At 56.0% G+C, this 24,217-nt stretch overlaps 2 protein-coding genes across 2 annotated transcripts in view; both read left to right on the top strand.

Annotated features, from left to right (window-relative positions):
• Positions 1 to 24,217, top strand: part of PADI6 (peptidyl arginine deiminase 6) — a 207,547-nt gene that overhangs the window by 34,449 nt on the left and 148,881 nt on the right. The gene's annotated exons all lie outside the window — the stretch shown is intronic.
• The window catches only part of LOC129647135 (protein-arginine deiminase type-1), a 41,923-nt gene continuing 22,449 nt past the window's right edge, over positions 4,744 to 24,217 (top strand). The window contains exons 1-2 of the mRNA XM_055574331.1: positions 4,744 to 4,835; positions 23,700 to 23,880. Of these exons, the coding sequence (XP_055430306.1) occupies positions 4,744 to 4,835; positions 23,700 to 23,880 (273 nt within the window). The remainder of the gene's footprint in view (positions 4,836 to 23,699; positions 23,881 to 24,217) is intronic.

Below are 24,217 nucleotides of genomic sequence, written 5' to 3'. Positions count from 1 at the left end.
TGTGCACGCTTTGCGGGCTGCGGGCAGGGCAGGGGCCGGGGCGGGTCCTCCTATCTTACGTGTTCTGAGAACCAGAGGAAGGGGGTGGGCAGGGAGGCCGAGAGCAGGAAATGCTCCTTATTTTTCTGCCAAGAGAGACTTTATTTATTTTTTTCAAAAGTAAAAATATTTGCTCACAGAATCTGTGCAAAGCATAAGGAAGAGGGTAAAAAGGACACGCTTTCCACCTCCCAAGGGCCTGGGCTACAGGACGAGTCTATCTGGAGTCAGAAGGCCTGGGCTCAGGTCCTAGACTGACCACTTTCCAGCTGCAGATCTGGAGGGGGGCTTTAACTTCTCGGTGCCTCGATTTATTCCCCCCTAAAATGGGGATATTTGTGTTCGTCTCAGCCTCTCTGCTCACTCTCTGTTATTTCCTCTTCCTTCCTCCAGCTCTGAGGACATGTCTGTTTAGGACACTGTGACCTGACCTTCCCCTGCACTGCCCACCACCTGTAAAAGGCACATCCTGCACACCCAGGCTGTGGTCTGAACTTGGGATCCAGGCTTAATCAGAACCTGTCACCTAGTATTATTGTGAGGATTAGCTAAGTGGATCCATGGAAGGGCCTAGAACAGTGCCTGGCACGTGGCGATGGCCATGGATGCGCTGGCTGGCATCTTGCTGACATCGTCAGTGCCGCGCCGCCCCGGTGTCGGCTCGGCCGTCAGGGCCGCCGTTATCACCACCTTTGCAGGCAGCTCCTTATGCTCCAACCTGCCTTCCTCCTTCTCACGCCTCGTCCACCCACCCACGCACCCGTCCATCCACCCACCCATCCATCCATCCATCCACCCCTCCATCCACCCAACCATCCATCCATCCATTCACCCACCCATCCATCCATCCATCCACCCACCCCTCCATCCACCCACCCACCCACCCACCCGTCCATCCATCCACCCACCCCTCCATCCACCCACCCATCCAACCATCCATCCACCCACCCACCTGTCCATCCATCCACCCACCCCTCCATCCACCCACCCGTCCATCCATCCATCCACCCCTCCATCCACCCAACCATCCATCCATCCATTCACCCACCCACCCATCCATCCATCCATCCACCCCTCCATCCACCCAACCATCCATCCATCCATTCACCCACCCATCCATCCATCCATCCATCCACCCACCCGTCCATCCATCCATCCACCCGTCCATCCATCCACCCACCCCTCCATCCACCCACCCACCCACCCACCCGTCCATCCATCCATCCACCCGTCCATCCATCCACCCACCCACCCACCCACCCGTCCATCCATCCATCCACCCGTCCATCCATCCACCCATCCATCCATCCATCCACCCACCCACCCATCCACCCATCCATCCATCCATCCACCCACCCCTCCATCCACCCACCCACCCACCCACCCGTCCATCCATCCATCCACCCGTCCATCCATCCACCCACCCCTCCATCCACCCACCCACCCACCCACCCGTCCATCCATCCATCCACCCGTCCATCCATCCACCCACCCACCCACCCACCCGTCCATCCATCCATCCACCCGTCCATCCATCCACCCATCCATCCATCCATCCACCCACCCACCCATCCACCCATCCATCCATCCATCCACCCACCCACCCATCCACCCATCCATCCACCCGTCCATCCATCCACCCATCCATCCATCCATCCACCCACCCACCCATCCACCCATCCATCCATCCATCCACCCCTCCATCCACCCGTCCATCCATCCACCCATCCATCCATCCATCCACCCATCCATCCATCCATCCACCCACCCACCCATCCACCCATCCATTCATCCATCCACCCACCCACCCATCCACACACCCACCCATCCATTCATCCATCCACCCACCCACCCATCCATCCATCCATCCACCCACCCACCCACCCATCCATCCACCCACCCACCCACCCACCTATCCACCCATCCACCCACCCACCTATCCACCCATCCACCCACCCACCCATCCATCCACCCACCCACCCACCCACCTATCCACCCATCCATCCACCCACACACCCACCCACCCATCCATCCACCCAGCCATCCTTCTCTAATGAGAATATCCCCACGTACTCTTCAGGAACCTGCTTTTCACACCCCACACTGCATTACAGATAAAATGGCTCAGATCTTGGTTGATGCGGAAGGGTGAAGGTGAGGGAAACAAAACCCTCACATACCCCTGAAGTGCTGCTTTGCCAGGTTCCGTTTCTGTGGGGGCACACCTAGACTCTGCCTGAGTGCCTTTGGGTGGGATGAACTTTGCAGATCCAGAGCATATGCAATCAGGCATGAGGTTTTCCTGACGGTCCAGGGGTTAATGCAGGGGGCCTGGGTTCGATCCCTGGTCAGGAAACTAGATTCTGCATGCCACTGCTAAGATCCTGCGCACGGCGACGAAGTCTCAGTGCAGCCAAAGAAGAGGGGAGCAGCTGTAGTCAGGCATGCTGGCTGTAAGAAAGATCATTCCAGGAAGATCTTGGAAATCAAACAAACGTTTATGCCGTTCTTGTGATCCCCATCTCCCTTATCGGGCTGGTGTTTCTGGAGGTGGGGATGTGTCCCCCTCCTTCCCCATCAGAATGGCAGCTCCCTGGGCAAGGTGTTTCTCCTCTCTCTGTCTCTCTCTGCTTCTCATCCTCCCACCCTGGCCCTGTGGATGTGGGATGTGCACTCTGTGCAGTGACTTCCTGGAGTGAGAGGACCTGTGGCTTTGAAGGGTGAACCTGCAATTCCTGGGGCAGCTTCCTCCTTGCCAGTGCCCCCTCCCCGCCCATGCCCAGCACGGAGGAAGCGTGTCCTCTGAAATTAGTTGTCCCCACTCAGGACTCTAATGGATGTCTCACGTCTGACAGATCCAACCCCGAATGGCTGATCCCCCGGCCCAACCTGCCCACGCCTAGCCCTCTCCATCTCTCTGACATCAACGCTAGCCACCTAGTTACCGGGACCCAAACCACTGCATTTACCCTTGACCCCTCTCTTTCTCTCACATCACCTCCAACCCATCAGCAAACCTCAGCTCCATCTTCCAAATGCATTCAAAATTCAGCCACTTCTCACCACCTTCAGAGCTACCGCCGGGACCAAGCCATCACCAACTCCTGCCTGGATATCGCAGAAGAGCATCGCTACACTCTTGACGTCACCCACACTTCACTTACGTACCTTTACTTGTCCGAGGGTATAAATGCCACCAGAGCAGGGATGGTGGTCTGTTTTGCTCACAGTTGGGCCGCCATCATCTAATGGGGTGCTAGACAGTAGGTGTCCCACGGATGTCTGTCAAGCGAACCACTGGAATTCCACCACCGCTGAGGACAGGTGGACCCAGTGCTTGCTGGACTTGCAAGGAGGGGACTTTCAGAAACAAGAACCCGGCCCACTGCTCTGAGCCCCTTTTCAAGGGTCCTCCCCACAGGCTGGCTGAGGAAGCCGGCCTGGGGGCTCCCACCATCTCTGGAGTCAGCGGGCAAAGGCATCAGCTCACGCCTGGCATGGTACGGGCCGTGAGGCCGTGGCTCACGGTGCGGGCCGTGAGGCCGTGGCTCACGGTGCGGGCCGTGAGGCCGTGGCTCTGGCCGTGGCTCCAGTGCTGACCTGTGGCGTGATCTGCAGCCACGGTTCTCTTCCTGTGAAGTGAGGAGACCAGTAATAGCCGCCGGCATTTCTTCCAGTGAATCCTAGGCCTAGGCACTGCGCTAACCCTCCTCCACTTAGCCCGGGTAACCCCACATCCATCCAATGGAGCAGGCACTATGGCTACAAATATCATCTTACATGTGGAGAAACGGAGCCTTAAAGACGTTGACGAACCTGCCAAGATCGTAGGTTGTTAAGTGGCAGAGCTGGGACTTGAACCCGGACAGTCTGATCGCTCTGTGCTTGTATGCGCTAACCGATTCCTTGATGTATTATTGACCAGAGATGTATTAATAGGTCTTTTGTTGCCCCAAAGTTATTAACTGGAGATGTTTCAGTGTTTACCACAGGCCCTGAAGTGAAGTGCACTGTGAGTCCCTCAGTCGTGTCCAACTCTGTGACCCCATGGACTGTGGCCCGCCAGGCTCCTCTGTCCCTGGGATTTTCCAGGAAAGAATACTGGAGTGGGTTGCCTTTCCTTCTCCAGGGGATCTTCCTCACCCAGGGATTGAACCTGGGTCTCCTTCATTGCAGGTGGATTCTTTACCATCGGAGCCATCAGGGAAGCCCACGGGCAATAGTTTCTGGGAAAATCCCCTGGTCAGTGAGGTGCTAACCTACGAGATAAGATTGCAGGCCACTCAGGCAGCACAGTGCCCTCAGAATCCGCTGCCACCATCGCCTCGTTGCTGTGTGGACTCAGTCGCCGAGAGTCTGAGCATGGAAGCTAAGCTAGAGCAGGGGCTGGGGCTGGGGACTTGTCTTCTGCTGGCAGCTGAGCTCTGCTCCGCCGGGGGCCTCAGCTGAAGCCCCGCTTCCCCATTCCCCAGGGAGGCTTTTGGTACCTCCTCCCTGAGCCTCTTGGATTGACAGGCCAAGAGGGATGGCATGGGGCCAGGAGGTGGGGACCGGGCTTGGGCAGGCTCTTCAGGTCAGAGGATGAAATTAAAAGGGAGGAGGAAAGCGCCAGCCTGTCAGAACTCACTCCCCTTCCTGGCAACGAGGTGCCTGGGCGCGGAGCCTGGGAGCAGGGTGCACAGAGGTCAGATGCAGCGGGTCGGGATGGCCCAGCGCAGGGCCGTGCAGCTGTCCCCGAAGAAGCCCAGCCATGCCGTGTGCGCTGTGGGGGTCGAGACACACCTGGACGTTCACAGGTGAGGGCCGAGGGGCGCCTACCTGGCTGGCAGAGGGCTGGCGGGGCTGGGGGGCCTGCAGCAGCGGGCTGGCCCCCGGAGGCCGAATCGGGCACCGCGGAGGATGCTGACGAGGGGCCGTCACGACGGCAGAGCCTGCGGAGCTGCTGCAGCGCCGGGAGCGGGGGAGGCTGCAGGTCCCTGCTGGGGCCCTGGCTCCGGCACCAGGGTCCCGTCTCTGGCCTCCAGCCCTTGGGCGAGGGTTCCAGCTCTGAGCGCTGGGGCCGCGCTCTGGGGTCTGGGTTCTGCGTTCTGAAAGAATTGTTGCTGATTCTGCCCTCCGTTTCTCGCCGACAGCCCCTCTCTCTGAGGCGGAGGGGTGGCGTGGGGCAGCCTGGTCGTTGGAGGCCAGCCAGGACGACTGGGATGAGAAGGGACGAGCTGGGGAAGGAGTGAACGTGCTGGCAAAGGAAAAGGACTGAGAACAGGCCCGGGGCGTATGTTTCGGTGTGCTCATAAACGAAGGCGCTTAGAGGAGCCTGGGGCTTGTGTCCTCGAGAGGGTGATGGGGATGAGGCTGGGGCACGGGGCCCAGGACTCAGCCCAGTGTGTTGGCGGGGAGGGGGCAATCAAGGCGAGGAGGGTCTGCCTCCCAGAGCAGGTGGGAGCTGGGCTCTGGTACAAGCTGGGGTCTGAGCTGGCCTCAGAGGCTGCCCAGAGCCTTCACCTGGCCTCAGGGAGCCCCCGCTCCCGGGGCCCTCCTGCCGCCCCTGCCCTGGCTCTGGGGCGGGGACCTCGGGGGCGCAGGGAGCTAGGGGCCCCGGGGGCCAGGCCACAGCTCCCAGCTGTCCTGGGGGCCCTGGCCTGGGGCGGTTCTCCAGCATCTGGGCGGCCAGCGGAGACCCCGTTTTCTTCTGCCCTCTTACCACAGTGTTGCCAGACTCGACAAATGAAAATGCAGGACACCCAGTTTACATCTCAGGTTTAAAAAATAACTTTTTTTTTAGTGTATTGCGTGGGACATACTTGTATTTTTAAAAGTAACTGACATTCAGATTTAGCTTGGCGTCCCTTACTTTATCTGGGGACTATGCTTTACCATCAAGAGCGGGGACAGGGTCTCTAGTGAGCCCTGTCTTCCTATTCCACCCCTGCTCTTCTCCCAGGGGATGGCTGCTTCTAGAAGGGAACTGCAGAACCTCAGGCCCTTCTGAGAAGCCTCTGACTGGGAGCCAGGAGATGGGAGTTCTGCTTCTGCTTCCGCTGCTGACTCGTTGTCTGGCGTGTGCCAAGCCGCAGGCCCTCTCTGGGCCCCGGCAGGATGACCTGAGTCCCCTGTTCAGTTAAGGCTGGTGGTAAAGCACCCACACTTGACTTGGACAGACTCAGCTTCTCATTCTAGCTCCGTTGGTGGCTGGGGGGCCCTGGGCAAGCTGCCGCGCTTCTCTGAGCCTCAGTTTCCTCTTCGACAAATGGGGGCGCAAGATCACTGATGGTAAAGGGTTGTGGGTGCGTGTGTGCTCAGCTGGGTCCTTCTCTTGGCCACCCCGTGGACCGTAGCCCGCCAGGCTCCTCTGTCCATGAGGTTTCCCAGTCAAGAACACTGGAGCGGGCTGCCTTTTGCTACTCCAGGGGATCTTCCCGACCCAGGGATGGAATCCTGGTCTCTTGCATCTCCTGTATTAGCAGACGGATTCTGTATCACTGTGCCACCTGGGAAGCGCCAGTAGTGGGTTGGGGGAGGGCAATAAATGTGAGCCTGCCTGTGTGGGGCCCTTGCCCTGTGGGAGGGGCCGTGCCACAGGTCTGATGGCTCTGTGGGCCCGTTTTCCTCCCATCATGTCTCAGAGGCTGGAGGAGCAGCAGATGGGCTGTGCGGTGGGTACGCGAGGCAATGTGCCCGTAAACCTTAGGGCTCACCAAGCCCCCCCAGCATCCCCAGGGAGGGCTGTGGCCCTGCTGCGGGCTCAGGGAAGCTGCTTGGTGGTGCGACTCTGCGGGCAGGGGCTGCGGTGGGGTCCTGGTGAGCAGCATGACCCGCTCGCCCGGGGTCCTTCAGGAGCCCTCACCCTGGACGTTGATGGGGACTGCATCATAGCCGTGAGGGTCTCTGGAAAACAGAAGTTAGTTCTGCAACAGGTTGTTTCCAAAGTAGACCTTGAGAAGAACTTCTGGCCTCTGAGGTCTCTGATAGGTGGGACCAGGCGACGTGGCTCATCGGAGCCGGGTGGAGGGAGGGGGCGTGGCCTGTCCCCCAGGTTTGAAGAGGCGCCTGGGACTTCCTGGTAGTCCAGTGGTTAAAGCTTCCAGCACCGGGACTGTGGGCTTGAACCCTGGTCCAGGAACGAATATCCCACGCGTGGCCAAGAAAAACAGGAGCAGGGGGTCCTGAAGCCCACTCTGGGGCCCTGGCTGTCAAGAGGAAGGGGCTGTACTTGGTGAACTCGGGGCTGTCCCACCCCTGCTGTGGGTGCCCCACCCCAGCTGAGGCTGAGCAAGGGGCCTCTGATTGGCCTTGCTGGTAGAAGGGGGACGCCCCCTGAAAAGGGGAGCGCCAGTCACTTGGGCTGAGGTCCCAGCCCTCCGGAACCGCTGGAGATGGGCGTGTGGGGGTGACGTCACGGGAAGCGATTAACTCCCCGGTGTGCGCTCCAGACTGGTTATTTGGGGAAACACCTACTTTGGGATAATAGTGCGTCCTGGGGGTGGCCCAGGCTGAGGAGCCCTAGAAATAGCATGTGCTACAGACCCTGCCCTCTCAACCTGGCAGGCTGGCGACCCCCTGCGTCTGGCCACACAGCCCGGACCGTCTCTGTTTCCCTTGCCTGGAAGCGGTCCCCAGAGGACTTCTGCCAAAAAGGAGGAAGTGTGGCCTGAGGAATGCATTAGTGATCCGGTCGGGGTTCCTTGTGTGCCCAGAATCACAGCCCTGGGCTGGAGACCACATGAACATTTGTCCCCGGGGATGGAGGGGAAGGCTGGCCGGGTGAGGCTGGGATGCTCTCCTGGAGTTTTTTCTAAGCCTCCCCCAGCCCCGCACAAGCCTCAAAGCCAGATAGACTCTTAGACCTGAGATGGCTGGAATTCCAGGAGCCCAGGAAGGTGGGGGGCTGGGGGGGGTCTCTTCAGGGGCTCTCAGGTGAGCCGGAGAAAAGACCCAAACCACTTCTTTCTCTGGGGTTCCCTGCTTTTCAAGAACCCAACATGCCTAAACGGAGTTGTAAAACTTGTGGTCTGTGTATTTCTGATGTTTACACTGAGTAAATTAACGCTTTTAACTTGTGCAGAAGTACCGTGAAGCGTAATTGTTCTCCTCGTGGGGTAATTACAGGCCTGGTGCCCAACACTAGCTCCTGATGACCGACAGGCTCCCGGTGCCGGGCGGGGACCCGGGTTTAAGCTCCAGGGAGAAACCCCCCTCCTCCTCATTCCGTCCTGCAACTGAATCCATTCCTTTATAGGAAGTGATGTTAGCATTCAGATTGGAGGGTTCTTGGAGGGTATGAGGTCGGGGTCCTCTGCAAGGTCCCCGGAGCCAGCAGCGGCCACACCCAATCTGGATGTGAAATGATGGACTGTGACTTCTTGAAACGTGCAATCCTGGCTTCAGAGAGGGCACCGGCGGTCAGCCACCCCCTGAGTGTCCGGATGCCCCGGCCCCCGTGCCACCCTCTGTCCCGAGACGGACCTTGTCGGACTCTCTTCCCTCCCCTCCTCCGCCCCGCAGCCCCTGCCCGGCACCTCCGCCCACGCCCCACTTCTCCTTCCCACTGTTTGGTCCCCGAACCTCTCCTTGTGCCTGACCGTCTTCTCTTCCGTCTCCTGCTCCCATCACTTCCAACCCCACCTCCCTCTCCTCCCCCGCAGTTCCCAGCTTCCTCTCTCCTTGGGCAGGCAGGGTCTGGCGGTGGACCCTGAGAAAAGACTGGAGAGGCAGGGGAAGGGCGGGGGTGGCTCACCCCCGATGGAGGTGCCTCGACCCCCAGACGCTTCCCCTGTGATGGGTGGTCCTCCGCTTTGCTCGGTCCACAGACGCTTTCTTTCCCTTTGCTGTGGTTTCTAAGCCTCTGTTCCGCTCCGCCAAGTGGTCCTGATGCTCAAAGGTGTGTGGGGTGTAGGGTGTGGGGCCGGAAGGGACTGGCAAGGCCACACCCAGCCGAGGACCTCAGCCCCCGGGAAGCCCAGGAGGGGCCTCAGCTGTGGGCTGTGGGTGGTGGTGGGGATCCCAAATGCTGCCACCAGGGGCCAGGGCAGGGGAGCTGGGGCCTGCCGGATCCTGGCAGGGGCAGACCTGTGCTGAGTCTGCAGCGCATCCAGGCCCAGAGCAAAGAGCCCCGCTGCCCTGCATCTGAGCCCAAGGCCGCCTGAAGCCCTGCCAAGCGCTTCTCCAACACACCTTCTTAACCACGTGCAGGACCCCTCGGCCCCCACCTGGGTCTCCATCACTTTGCTGGGAGCGTGGGCAAAGGGAAGGTCAGGAGTTCCTCAGGAGGAGCCTGCCGAGGCTGTGGTCTGTGCCAGGCTGACAGGTGTCGGGGGGAGGAGGCTGGGGCTTCCGGACACAGACGAGGAAGAAGGCTGGACCCCACGCTGACTGGGCCCCGAGGAGGAGGTCCCACTGATGCCGCTGCTTGGTGACTGCTGAGCGCGGGAGGGCTGGCGACACGTCGTGGTCCTGCGGGCTGTGTGACCTTGGGCCAGTTACTCAGCCTCTCTGTGCCAGTGTCCTCCCATGCTAGAAGGGGATGATATCGCCTGTGAATTTGGCCCCCTTTTCACAGATGAGAAGCTGCATGATCTGAGGAGCACAGCCGTGCAGTTCCTCTGTAGCAGAAGGGGAGACAGTCTGAGAGGGGAGGAGTGAGCCGTGATTCTGACTTTCCATTCAGGGCTCGCCTCTGAGATGTTCTGGCCCCCAGCCCCTGTTTGCCTCTGCTGGGATGAAAGCTGCCCCGCCACCTCCAACCTCCATCCCTGGGCTGGCAGGGGTTCCAGAGGAGGAAGGCCTGGCCCAGGCCCTCCATGCAGGCTCCCTGGATGTGGCCTTAGCTGAGCAACGCCAGGGCGTCAGGTCTCTCTGGAAAGGAAAGAAAGAGGGGCATGATGCCGCTGCTCCTGGGGTGGTTCTGCACGCAGGGGGCAATCCCAGCCTGTGACGGGGCGTCCGCGGGCCTCATCACCCCCCTCCCAACTGTGTCAGCCACAGCCAGCACCGGGGCAGGACCAAAGAGAAAGCCACACGGGGCTCTGAGCCGTCTGCGGTCCCTTAGACATTTCGAGACAGCTGCTCCTTGTCCAGCTCTGTGCTGTGCTGAGGCGCTTAGAGACGAGACAATCTATGCCCACCCCTGAGGGGCTCCCACCTTACTCTGGGGGCTAAGAGAGCCTTCAGGATGTGGACGCTCACCGCTGAATCGCTCACCTGGTTTCTGGCCAGACTGGAGAGTGAAGGGGGTGCCAGGATCCTCTTCCGCCAGGCCCGCCTGCTGCCCAGGCCCCTGGTGACGGTATGCCATGACGGTGGCAGGGCCTTCAGTCACAGTGCGTACGGCACTCTCTCCGTCAAGTCTCACATGAGCTTGTGCGGTGACGACTCCTAAGATCCCTGTTTTGCAGACAAAGACGGAGACACAGAGAGGTCGAGAGGCTTGCCCAGAGTCACATATCCCGCCCATTACTGGGGAATCCTCTATGTGGTTGGGTTTCCGCGGGGGTGGTGGGCGCAGGGCAGATGAGCTTTGGGGTCAGACCCAAGTGAGGTCAAACCTCAGGTCCCACCCATGTGTGGCCCCCTGTGACCTTCACGTCACCTGTAAAATGAGAAGCCTGGCAACTGCCCTGGTCAGCAGGCAGGGGCCTCGGGGATGGAATCAGAACAGAGCTAAAGCACGTCGGAGACCGTGCTGTCCCTGCCCTGGGCGGGTCCTGTGAGGCCAGGGTGATTCATCTCTGCTCTCCTGTGCCCAGGGTGGCCCCTGCCACAGTGGGCGCTCGGGAAATTCGTGTTGAGGCGGAGCGGCCGGCAGCAGCAACAAGAGTCATGAGCTCCTGGGGGAGCTGCGTCCTTTAGGGCTGGCCACCTCCGGGGACTGCTGGTCACATCAGGTCTCGCCCCCCAGCAGGAGGGACCCCAGAGCTGGCCGTGCCAGAGAGGACTTGTCGGGTCACGACCAGGACACCTGGAGGGTGGCCCTTCCCGGGCAGGCTGGTGGCTGATCAGGTGTGAAGGGGAAGCCACAGGCTTGGCCAGTCTGTTCTGCCCAAGGGCTGCCTACCAGCTTGCGCCTCAGGCTTTGCATCCGGTCGCATTAGTCCCCCTTCTGCCCTGGCCTCTCCCCGGCACAGAGTCGTGGTCAAGCCTCCGCACACCCTGGTTCTCTGCTGCCAGCCCATAGCCTTTCCCCCAGCTTAGGCTGGGTCAACACCAGTGTGCCCTCCCCTCCCAGACCCTCGGCTGGGCAGAGGGCCCCCTGACCCCGGAATCATCCCCAGATACTGGTGTGGTCCAAGCATGGGGTGGACGGCATGGGAGCAGCCCCATGCCTGCCCTGTTTCTCCTCTCCCCAGGGACCAGGCGGTCAGCTGAGATGAAGTGTGGCCTGTGGCGGCCCAGGAGGAGGAAGCTTCTGGGTGCAGGTTGCAGCTGAGCAAAAGGAAAGACTTCCTAATTCTTTCTCTGAACTGTCAAAGTACCAAAGGGTGTGAGGTAGTGAGCTCCCTGTCACAGGAAGTATTCGAGCACAGAGTTCTGCAGTGGGCAGGGAGCTGGCCAGGATGACCTCTGGGACTCTTCTCTGACCCAAGGCCTGTGAAGATACTCCAGAGTCTCATTGTTTTAAGGGTAGAAAGGGGACAGAAGGTCATGCCATCCTGCTGGTCGGCACTGACTTCACCCCTGCAAAGTTGGGGTGCGTGGAGGGGGAGGAGGGCATGTGCCCTTCCTGCCTCACTGCCCCACATCCTGTCAGCTCCCAGGGGATCATGTAAAAGAGCTTGTGTGGCAAGGTTTCAGCGTTTCCCTTTTCCCTTCCCACATCTTCTCTGGGTATCTCCTTCCTCCAGTCCCTGCCAGGAACACACTCAGAGCACGCACACGCCTTTTAATGTTGGCCGGGATGGCACAAGAGAGAAGACAAGCCTGCTGCCCCTTCCATTCTTTGCCAGCTGTGTGATCCTAGGAAGGGCACTCAGCCTCGCTGAAAAGATTTCCTCAACTGCTAAACGAGGACAGCAACACGCACCTAAGAGGGTTGTTGTAAAGCGTAGATACGCTCGCAGGTGTCGGAAGCTGACGACGTGCCTGCCACATGGTACGTGCGTGCTCAGTCATGTCTGACTCTGCACCCCACAGACCGTATCCCAACAGTCTCCTCCATCCATGGGGTTTTCTGGGCAAGAATATTATAGTTAGTTGCCATTTCCTCCTCCAGGGGATCCTCCTGACATCCCTCGCATCTCCTGCATAGGCGGGAGGGTTCTTTACCACTGCTCCACCTGGGAAGCCCCCTGGCACATACTAGGTGCTTGAAAATGCCACCCTGGTATTACCCTACCCAATATCGCCTGTGAAACGTGCTGTCCTCATACCTGACCAGGTGGGTGGGCACGTACGTAGTTAAAGCAAGTGAGCCAGGCTGGAATGACCGGTTGCTTTGGATCCCTTCCCCATCCTCTGTGCCTCCTTTTGTGAGATCCCTCTAAGAGCTGACTCCATTCTCCTTGCAGCCTCTTGATTAAGCTGGTGAACCCAGCCCTGCTCTGAGCCGGGGCCCAGGGTGAGGATGAGTCAGGGTGCTGTTCTGGGTGACACAGACTGTGGGGGCTGCAAGGAGGGTCTGGACGGGGGCTTCGGGGCACAGGGAGGGCACAGGGCCCTGGCCCGACTGGGCTGGGCTGCTGGGCGCTCCGGGAAGAGTGAGAGTGCCAGCAGTGACGGCACCAAGCGCGTAGGCGCCCGCTGCACGCCAAGCGCGTAGGCGCCCGCTGCACGCCAAGCGCGTAGGCGCCCGCTGCACGCCAAGCACCTACTGTACGCCAAGCACTTAGGCACCTACTGCACGCCAAGCACTTTGGTATACCTCTCTCCTTTTTAAAATGTTTATTTATTGGTCACGCCACAAGGCATGTGGGATCTTAGTTCTCTGACCAGGTATTGAACCCACGCTCCCTGCTTTGGAAGATCGGAGTCTTAACTACGGGACCACCAGGGAAGTCCCATGCCAAGTACTTTAAATGCAGCGTCTAATGGAATCTGCCCAGCAGCCCTGGGAAGTAGCTCTTTGGATTACATCCATTTTACTGAGGAGGAGAATCGAGGCTCAGAGCAGTTGAGTGACCGAGTCCCAGGCCATATGCCTCACACAGCCCACAGTCTGCTCCACGGAAGGGGTGGCATTTGGAGGAGCTCAATTGGTAAGGAATCTGCTTGCAATTTGGGAGACCTGGGTTTGATCCCTGGGTTGGGAAGATCCCCTGGAGAAGGGAAAGGCTACCCCCTCCAGTATTCTGGCCTGGAGAATCCCATGGACTACAGTCCACGGGGTTGCAAAGAGTTGGACACGACTGAGCAACTTGCATTTCATTTCATTTCGAAGAGTGCAGAAGGCGGCCTCTCCCATCCGCATCCCAGCTGTGAGTTGAAGGGACATGCTCACAGTGGCGATGACGGTAAAGCTAATGACTGATGACACCCGGGAGACTGGGTGCCTCTGGTATGGTAATGACCGAGTCCCTTTCATTTAATAAAGGGGTACTTTCAAATCCACATCCTCACTTGACTCTGGGTCTGGAGACACGCCAAAGCTGTATGGCGGGGTTTGGTCCGGTCCAGGGGCTGCACTGGGAGACTGGACCACACAGATGCCGATGAGTTGGTGGAAGGTGAGGGTGGGGGGAGGTAGGTCTGGCTCGTGGATCGGGTGAGCCGCAGAGCAGCTGAGGAGCAGCCAAGACAAGTCCCACTGTGAGCGGCCTGCGGCTCACGATGCGGACGCCTGCCTGTTCCACCCCCAGAGCGGCCCTTAATGCTCGGCTCCACCCACAGACCCAGGAGTCTGAGAGGCGGGGAGAGGCTCTGAGAGTCCGTCCTGGAGGCCTGGGACAGGGGAGGAGGGGGCACGCCAAGGGAATGAGAATCCAGACGGCCAGGGGCCGGCCTGGCACAGCCTGTAGACACGGGAGACAAAGGCCCTCCCCGGAGGGCTGCAAACACACACACACACACGCACACACATGCACACACACACACGCGCGCGCGCGCGCGCGCACACATGCGCACACGTGCACGCGCGCACATGCGCACCCATGCACGCACGCACACACACACGCACGCACATGCACATGCACTCACACGCACGCGCGCACATGCATACGCACGCACACATGCACGCACGCACAAAACAACAAAAACCCCTCCTGCTGGGCCAACCGCAGACACCTGCCTTTTTCACCCTGAGAGGCAGCATTAGGGAAGCAACCTGGATGGGGGGACGGGCGTGGAAGGGAGTGGGGCCTAAATAGGCGCCTCCCAGAGAGCAGGGAGACCTGCCCGCCAATGCAGGAGACCTATGAGACTCGGGTTCGATCCCTGGGTCGGGAAGGTCTCCTGGAGAAGGGAACAGCAACCCACTCCAGTTGTCTCACTTGGAGAACCCCATGGACAGAGGAGCCTCGTGGGCTGCAGTCCATGGGGTCGCAGAGAGTCGGACACGACTGAAGCGACCTGGCACGCACGAGTTAACTTACAATGCTGTGTCAGCTTCAGCTATACAGCAAGGTGAATCAGTTACACATACACACATATTTGCTCTTTCCTAGATTCTGTTCCCCTACAGGCCATTACAGAGTATTGAGTAGAGTTCCCCGTGCTACACAGTAGGTCCTTCTTAGTTATCTATTTTATATATTTGCTGTTGTTGAGTTGCTAAGTTGTGTCCAACTCTTTGCAACCCCATGGACTGTACGAGGCTCCTCTGTCCATGGGATTTCCCAGACAAGAATCCTGGAGTGGGTTGCCATTTCCTTCTCCAGGGGGTCTTCCTGACCCAGGGATTGAATTTGAGTTTCCTGCATTGGTGGATGGATTCTGAGCCTACAGGAGAGCAGTGCTTATACCCCAGTCTTCCAATGTATCCCTTCCCGCCCCTTCTTATGTTATTATTATTATGATGTTCTACCAAGATTCCAAATAAAGGGTTGTGTGCCCAGGGCTGTGACTTAGAAATGTCAACTTTTGCCCAAAGCTGGGGATTGGCTCCAAGGAACCCTGCTTCCCTTGAAAGGGCTGCGTCAGCAGTGATAGTCCCCAGGCTCTCCATGGAGCTGGAAACCCTTCTGCAGTCAGCTAGACACACCGGGCTCCTGCTGACTTGCTCTTAGGGTGTGTGAGCAGGGGCCCTGGGGCTGGATCGATTGAATTCAAATTCATGCTCAACCAACCTGCCAGCTGGGGGTCCAGGGAAAGCCATTCGTCACTGAACCCCTTGGGCCGCTCCCCAGCACACAGTAGAGCCAGGCTACAGACACTGGGCTGTGGCGAAGGAAAGGGCAGTGCTAAGTGCAGGCATAGCAAGGAGTCCAGGAGGCTGGTGCTTGAAAGACCTGAACTCCTGGATGGTTCAGCGGGAAAGGTTTTTAAAGACAGGGTAATGGAGAGGGGTGCTGGTTGTGTTTTTTCCTAGTATTTTTTGGATGAAGTCTAGTCGATTTGCAATGTGCTAGTTTCTGCTGTGCAGCAAAGTGATTCAGTTATACATGAATACACATTCTTTTTCATATTCTTTTCCATTATGGTTTATCATAGAGTATTTTTTAAATTGATTAATTAATCTGGCTGCCTTGGGCCTCAGCGGCATTGCTTCATCCAGGATCTTCCCTTGTGGCACGTGGACTCGCCAGCTGTGGTTCTGTGCATGTGGGATCTTAGTTCCCTGACGAAGGCTCAAACCCAAGTCCCCTGCATCACAAGGCGGGTTCTTAATCTCTGGACCACCAGGGGCGTCCTTATCATAGGACACTGAAGGTGGCTCCCTGTGCTGTCCAGTGAGGCCTTGCTGTTTGTTTTATCTGTAACAAGCCCTCCCCGGCCCCTCCCCGTAGGCAGCCACCAGCCCCTTCCCTGTGTCTGCGACTGTCTCTGTTCCAGAGGCAGGTTCCTTTGTGTTGTAATTTAGATTTCCACATGCAAGTGATACCATATGGTATTTGTGTTTCTGACTTACTTCCCTTGGAATGATAATCTCTAGTTTCACCATGTTGCTGCAGAAGGCGTCGTTTCATTCTTTCTGTGGCTGTGCGTGCTCAGTCGCTCAGTCGTGTCCAACTCTTTGACACCCCACGGACTGCAGCCCGCCAGGCTCCTCTGTCCATGGGATTCTCCAGGCAAGAATACCAGAGTGGGTTTCCATGCCCTCCTCCAGGGGACCTTCCCGACCCAGGGATGGAACCCGCGTCTCCTGAGTCTCCTGCGTTGGCAGGACTGCTCTTTACCACTAGCGCCACCTGGGAAGCTCCTCTTTCATGGCTGAGTAGTATTCTGTTGTGCATATGCACCACATCTTCTTTATCCATTCATCTGTTGATGGCTATTCAAGTTGTTCTCATGTCTTGGCCATTGTGAACAGTGCTGCTTTGAATACAGGGATGCACGTATGTTTCTGAATTACAGTTTTGTCTAGATGTATGCTGAGGAGTGGCAATGTTGGATCATATGGTAATTATTTTTCGTTTTTGTTTGTAGACTTTTTATTTATGTATTTATTTTGGCATATAATTGCTTTGCAATGTTGTGCTGGTTTCCGCTGGACATCGAGGTGAAGCAGCTGTGTGTGTACACACATCCCCTCCCTCCAGAGCCTCCCTCCCACCCCTCTAGGTCATCTCAGAGCACAGGCTGAGCTCGCTGTGCTCTGCAGCAGTTTCCCACTTGCTTATTCTGTTGCTAAGTCGTGTCTGACTCTTTGCAACCCCATGGACTGCAGCACACCAGGCCTCCTTGTCCTTCACCATCTCCTGGAGTTTGCTCAAATTCATGTCCATGGATCAGTGATGCCATCCAACCATCTCATCCTCTGTCGTCCCCTTCTCCTCCTGCCTTCAATATTTCCCAGTATCAAGGTCTTTTCCAGGGAGTCGGCTCTTTGAACCAGGTGGCTGTGAAGTATTGGAGCTTCAGCTTCAGCATCAGTGCTTCCAGTGAATATTCAGGGTTGATTTCCTACAGGACTAATTGGTTTGATCTCCTTGCAGTCCAAGGGCCTCTCAATAGTCTTCAGCAAGACAGTTCAAAGGATCAGTTCTTCAGCACTCAGTATTCTTTATGGTCCAACTCTCACATCTGTACATGACTATTAGAAAAACCATAGCTTTGACTAGACAGACCTTTGTTGGCAAAGTGATGTCTCTGCTTTTTGATACACTGCCTAGGTTGGTCATAGCTTTTCTTCCAAGGAGCAAGCATCTTTCAATTTCCTGGCTGCAGTCACCATCCACAGTAATTTTGGGGCCCCAAAAAATAAAATCTGCCACTGTTTCCATTTTTTCCCTATCTATTTGCCATAAAGTGATGGGACCAGATGCCATGATCTTCATTTTTGAATGTTGAGTTTTAAGCCAGCTTTTTCACTCTCCTCTTTCACCCTCATCAAGATGCTCTTTAGTTCCTCTTCACTTTCTGCCGTTAGGGTGATATCATCTGAATATCTGAGGTTGTTGGTATTTCTCCTGGCACTCTTGATTCCAGCTGTGATTCACTCAGCCTGGCGTTTTGCATGATGTACGCTGCATAGAACTTAAATAAACAAGGCGACAAGATACTGCCTAGGCGTACTCCTTTCCCAATTTTGAATCAGTCCATTGTTCCATGCCTGGTTCTATTGCTTTTTGACCTGCATACAGGTTTCTCAGGAGGCAGGCAAGGTGGTCTAGTATTCCCATCTCTTGAAGAATTTTCCACAGTTTGTTGTGATCCACACAGTCAAAGGCTTTAGCATAGACAATGAACCAGAAGTAGGCATTTTTCTGTAATTTCCTTGCTTTATTTATGATCCAGCGAATGTTGGCAACTTGATCTCTGGTTCCTCTACCTTTTTTAAACCCGGCTTGCACACCGTCAACTCAGGTACTGCTGAGGCCTAGCTTGAAGGATTTTGAGCATTTCCTTGCTAGCTTGTGAAATGAGCTCCGGTTTGAGCATTCTTTGGCGTTGCCTGTCTTTGGGATTGGAATGAATACTGACTTTTTCCAGTCCTGTGGCCACTGCCGAGTTTTCCAAATTTTCTGACACATTGAGTACAGCACTCTAAAATGTCATCTTTTAGGATTTGAAATAGCTCAGCCGGAATTCCATCACCTCCACTAGCTTTGTTCTTAGTGATGCTTCCTAGGGCCTGCTTGGCCTCACGCCTCACTGGCCGTCTATTTCATGGACAGCGGTTTGTGCGTAAAAGCTGCTCCCTCGGTGCGCCCCGCCTTCCCCTCCTCCCCTAATGTCCACATATCCATTCTCTAAGTCAGCCTCTTTATTCCTGCCCTGCAAATCGGTTCATCTGTACCTTTTTTCTAGATTCCATATTGATGGGTTAATATATAATCATTGTTTTTCTCTTTCTGACTTACTTCACTTTGTATGACAGGCTCTAGGTCCATCCGCATCACTACAAGTGACCTAATTTCATTTTTTACGGCTGTATCATATTCCATTGTGTATATGTACCACGTCTTCTTGATCCATTCATCTGTCGATGAACATCTAGGTTGCTTCCATGTTCTGGCTATTGTAAATAGTGCCGCAAAGAAACTTGGGGTCCATGTGTCTTTTTGAGTTATGGTTTTCTCAGGGTATATGCCCAGTAGTGGGATTGCTGGGTCATTTGATAGTTCATTTTTCATTTTTTTAAGGGACCTCCATGCTGTTCTCCAAATGCCTGTATCACTTTACACGCACAGCAACAGTTTACAGGAGGCTTCCCTTTTCACCACAGTCTCTCCAGCATTTCTGGCTTGCAGATGTTTTTGATGATGACCATTCTGACTGGTGTGAGGGGATACTTCACTGTAGTCTTGATTTGCATTTCTGCAGTAATTAGCTTGTCCAGCATCTTTTCAGGTGCCTATTGGCCATCTGTATTTCTTCTCTGGAGAAATGTCTATCTTAGGTCTTCTGCTCATTTTTCAATTGGGTTGCTTGCTTTTTCGTTGTTGAGTTTTATGAACTGCTTGTATATTTTGGAAATTAAGCCCTTGTTGGTTGCATCATTTGCAAATATTTTCTCCCGTTCTGTAGGCTGTCTTTTCGTTTTTGTTTATGGGTTCCTTTGCTGTGCAAAAGCTTAAAAGTTTGATTAGGTCCCGTTTGTTCGTTTTTGTTTTTATTTCTATTGTCTTGGTTGGGAGATTGACCTAAGAAAACATTGGTACAATTTATATCAGAGAATGTTCGCCTATGATCTCATCTAGGACTTTTATGGTGTCCTGTCTTATGTCTAAGCCTTTACGCCATCTTGAGTTTCTGCATGAGGTGAGAGGGTGTGCTCTATCTCACTGAAAGGTGTTTAAAGGCAGAGTGAGGGGAAGGGCTGTAGGGTGTGTGATCGTGGACATTCTCGTGATTGGCTGGTGGTGAGGTCATCGGGAGTCAGCCCCATCAGCCTTCTGGGTCTACGTGCTTGTGGGCAGCATACAATTAACTTCTTCCACCTGGGGTGGAGGGGGGTTCAGTATCTGCAAAACAGTTCCAGGGTATGGCTCAGAATCCTGTCTCTATCTGTGAGGAGGAAGTAAAGGTCCTTGAGTGTTTGAACAGCTAAGACATTGTTTTGTCTTGTTTGGCTGTTCTCCTTTGCTTCTGCATTGTCTCGATTTCCTGGTTAAGTTTACTCTTTGGAACTCAAGGAAAGCCTAGGAGGCTAAAGTTTTATTACGAGCAAGAGGCAGGTGGAGGATGTGGAGGAGGGCGGGGACGTCTGTTCCAGGAGGGTCCATAGGCTCTGCTTGGTTACCATTCCACGTTCCCGGGTTGTCTCGTCCTCGTCCATAAAACAACGGCTTCCTGTACTTCTTGCCCACAAGCAGGCCCCGCACTGGGTGCTGAGATGACCACAGTTTTAGTGAAAGTAGAACGGGAAGTTCCCTGCATTCCAGGAAGAGAAATGGGAGAGACAGTAGGGAAATGTGTGCAGTACATGTGACATGTCACGTGACAAGTGCCACGGGCTGGAACGAGGTGCAGCTGGGTCACGCGGTTAGGGGGTGTGAGGCCCATGGTGCCACCCACGAGCCCCCGCCACTGCCTTAAACAGGGCAGTCAGGGCACCTTCGGAAAAGAGATGAGGCCCCGAGGCCCCAGGGATGCTCCTGGCTGAACATTCTGAATGCAGAGAACCCAAGCGCCAAGGCATGTGGAGCATTGCCCGTGCTCCCCCACAAGAGACGCTACTGCAATGAGAGACGCGTAGCCCCCAGCAATGAGGGAAAAGCCCACCAGCAACAGAGACCCAGCACAGCAAAGACAGTCAAGGACCAGTGCCCGGCACAGCTAGAAAAGCGCACGGTCGCCCTGGCAAAAGGCTGAGTCCCTCCAGGGGAGGCTGGAGAACGGCGGCTGCGTGAACACTCAGCAGCAAGCAGGATGCCTCCCCAAGGGGACCTGGTTGTCTCTTTTTTTTTAAGGAAGTTTACAAGCCTGTTGTCAAACACAGCTATTATTTAAAATTACACTGTATATTGCTTGCCTGTTCAGTTGCTCAGTTGTGTCCGACTCTTTGCAGCCCCATGGACTGTAGCCCACCAGGCTCCTCTGTCCATGGGATTCTCCAGGCAAGAATACTGGAGTGGGTTGGCATGCCCTCCTCCAGGGGAGCTTCCTGACCCAGGGATCAAACCCTTGTCTTTTGCATCTCCTGCATTGGCAGATGGGTTCTTTATCACTGAGCCACCTGGGAAGCCCCCCACCATTGTTTTAAATACAGTTTATTTAACAGTAATAACAAGAGAAGCCACCACCAGGAGAAGCCTGAGCACTGAATGAAGACCTAGCAGAACCAAAAATAAAAAAATCTAAAAAGGCAATGGTAGTGATTACCCTGGTGGTTCAGTGGTGAAAATTCTGTGCTCCCCATACAGGGGGTAGGTCTGATTCCTGGTCAGGGAACTAAGATCCTACATGCTGTGAGATGTAGCCAAATTAAAAAAAAAATATATCAATCAAAAAATAAATGGGCGGTACTTTTAAAAAAAGATAAAAAATACTTAACACGCATCTGTTTCCAAACATTTTACTGCATCCCGCCGCCACCCGTGTTCCACCAGCATTCCCTCTGTCTGGCAGGAGAGTGGCATGTAGGGGCCTCTTGCATCTCTTTGCAACTCTGGGTTCAACAATGTTGCGATGATAACTTGAAACTGACCTTAGTGGGAGTGTTTAAACCAGGGAAATTGGCAACATCTACAAATCAGGACTCCGTTTATTGTTTTATTGACGAAGACAAGGTGAATAACGCAGATTAAACTTGGTGCCTGTAGCTGATGTGCTGAGATGGACACAAGCCTGTGAGGAGGCGCCCGTGCGGGGCTTTCCGGTGAAGGGGCAGCGTCTTCATCGTCTCGGTTTCTTCTTCCTCTCGGGCGCAGATGAGGAAACCCATCAGCCTTCACAACACGTGCGTTTATGACTGTGCATTTAGGACAGCTTGTTTATCAGGGACAGAATGAGCAGATCAGGTGCAACTCCACGTGTGGAATCGTGACGGAGCTGCAGAGTCGTAGGCTCCAGTCATGGGTGAGGCGTTCTCTAGAGTCAGCGGTCTCGGTGGAGCGAGACTAAACCAGATAAAGCTTTATCTTTAGAGATTTTTAAAAACCATTTCTTTTTATTGCTGGCTGTTCTGGGCCTTTGCTGCTGTACCTGGGCTTCCTCCAGTTGCAGCGAGCTGGGCTGCCCTCTTGGGGCAGAGCACGGGCTTAATGGCTTAGAAGCGGCACACGGGATCCTCCCGGGCCGGGAACCAAGCCGGTGGTGCCTGCGTTGGCCGGCAGGCTCTTAACCACTGGACCGCTGGGGCAGCCCCTCGCTCCAGCTTCATCTTTAAGACAGGGAGAATAATAACCGCCTTGTGGGGCTGGGATGTACGTCAGTGCTCCAGATCCTGCGTGGGACTCGGGATTATTGGAACCACGACCACCATTGGGCCCGGTGCTTTGTGGGGACTAAGTGACCACGCTGGGGATTAGGGAGCCCTGTCCGTTTTCTCCAGGGGGGTTTATATTGGCTGGGTTCTCAGGAGTCTGGGAAAGAATGGAAACAGGAGCTGTATAGAAGGACCCCTCTGGCAGTCAGGTGGACATCTGCACATGGCCTTGACCTTGGGTGGTGGCCTTGAGGCTGATGGCTTTGTCTTGGGGGACGGCAGTGGAGAAGCTTGACATGTAGTTCCCTTGTCCAGCACCCCTCTAGCATGCACTCTACACGGCCAAGGGCCTCACGGAAACCTGGGGCCTCCCCCAGGGATGGCAGAGGGGGCTGCACAGCGCAGGGTCAGTCAGGGAGCAAGGAAGGACAGGTACGCCCTTGGAGGCCCCGCCAGCCTGGCTTCAGGTACTCTGCAGCCCGAGTTTGCAGAGCACCCCTCTGGGTCTTTGGTCCAGAAGACCGGCCCCTCTCTGCTGTGGCTGGGAGCAGCTGTGGTGTGAGAAGCAGCGTGCGGGCCCAGAAGAGGGGTGCTCCTGCCTGGGGGCTGGCACACCAGGGGCTCCATGACCCGACCTTTTTGGAGCCCTGAGTTCTGGGCTATCAGGTGGCTGCGGGGCGTCAGGGGAACAGGAGAAGTTTGCACTGGGCACTGGCGTCAGTCAAGCGCTGTAGTGCCGGGTAGAGATGGGCCTGAACGCCCTGGCGGAGTAGGGGAAACTGAATCCATTCATGCATTCAACAAGTGTTTACGAGAAAGACTACAAGCCAAACACTGTTACAGATTCTGGGCTGCAGCAATGAGCAAAATAGACAAAACTCTGTGCCCTCAGGGACCTCAGCTCCTAGCACGAGAGATGAGCAACACATAACAGTCTGACTGGGGCTTCCCTGGGGGCTAAGACGGCAAAGAACCCGCCTGCGATGCAGGAGACCCGGGTTCGATCCCTGGGTCAGGAAGATGCCCTGGAGAAGAGACTTAGCAACCCACTCCATTATTCTTGCCTGGAGAATCCCATGGACAGAGGAGCCTGGTGGGCTACAGTCCACGGGGTCACAAAAGAGTTGGACACAACTGAGCGACTAACGGTGTGATTAAGAATCAGAACAGAGGGACTTCCCAGGCGGTCCAGCGGCTAAGACCCTGCACTCCCAATACAGGGGGCCCAGGTTCAATCCATGGCCAGGGAACAAAGACCCCACATACCACAACTAAATAAATAGAAATATTTTTTAAAAAAGAATCACATTTCGGGAGAGGGGTGGGGTTGGGGTTGTCCAGAGGGGTTCCGTCTCTGCTCTCTGGAGTTTCAGGGGCCGCTATGGGAGCGGAAGGGTTAAACACTATGATTCGGCATCACCCTCAGGCCCGTTCTGTCCACCTTCTGCCCAGGGTTCCATTCAAGGTCTGCAGAAACAACTCTGCCCCTGAAACAAAGCTCTGCAGCCTTGCTCTGCTCCAAGCCCTTTGTGTTGCAGATGGGAAGACTGAGGCCAGGGGGTGATGGGCTCAGGGCAGTTCACGTGGGCATATGTGGAGAGCTGGGATGGGGCCCTGGGGCCTAACCGGGTTGGTCTCCTGGCCAGGGGCACCCCCATGCCCCACCCCAGCCATGGGGGTGCTGTCTGCATCGCCTGGCAGCACCCCCTCCCTTGCTGGTCTCTTCTGCACCCACGACGCTCCCCTCTCTCTTTTCTGTCAGTGATGTGCCCGAGGGCGCTGAGAACTTTGGGGTTTCTGGGAGCTCCGGGGTGAAGATCTTCATGGTCTATGACCCAGCGCGGGTGACAGAGCCCACAGGCAGGGCCTACTGGCCCCTGGATGCCAGCGTGGAAGTGGTCATATCCGTGGATGCAGCCAGTAAGGCTTTAAACGACCTCAAGGTAAGAGGTCCCTTCCCTGCAGAAGGTCAGAGCCCCCGACAAAGCACACTCCATTCACACACTGCCCTAGTCAGCCAGCCCCACAAGGCTACGATGCCCAAATCCACACCCATGACACATCCCGAAACAAGCCCATAGACACCTAAGCCTGTAAACCCACCCACGGCCAGCATCCACACATGCAGGAATGAAGGCTCCCATAAAGGCACAGCCTGCCTGTTCGCCCCCGCAAGTTCACAGACACCCCCTTGGATCCCAGCTCCACACCGACCCCGAACAGGCCCCGCCCACTCCCATGCAGACAGGCGTCCTCAGCAACAGCCGTGCACACACATAC

Source organism: Bubalus kerabau, chromosome 3 (assembly GCF_029407905.1).
Source record: "Bubalus kerabau isolate K-KA32 ecotype Philippines breed swamp buffalo chromosome 3, PCC_UOA_SB_1v2, whole genome shotgun sequence".
Taxonomy (NCBI): domain Eukaryota; kingdom Metazoa; phylum Chordata; class Mammalia; order Artiodactyla; family Bovidae; genus Bubalus; species Bubalus kerabau.
Note: the sequence above shows the minus strand (reverse complement) of the source record. Positions and strands in the feature narration are given on the sequence as shown.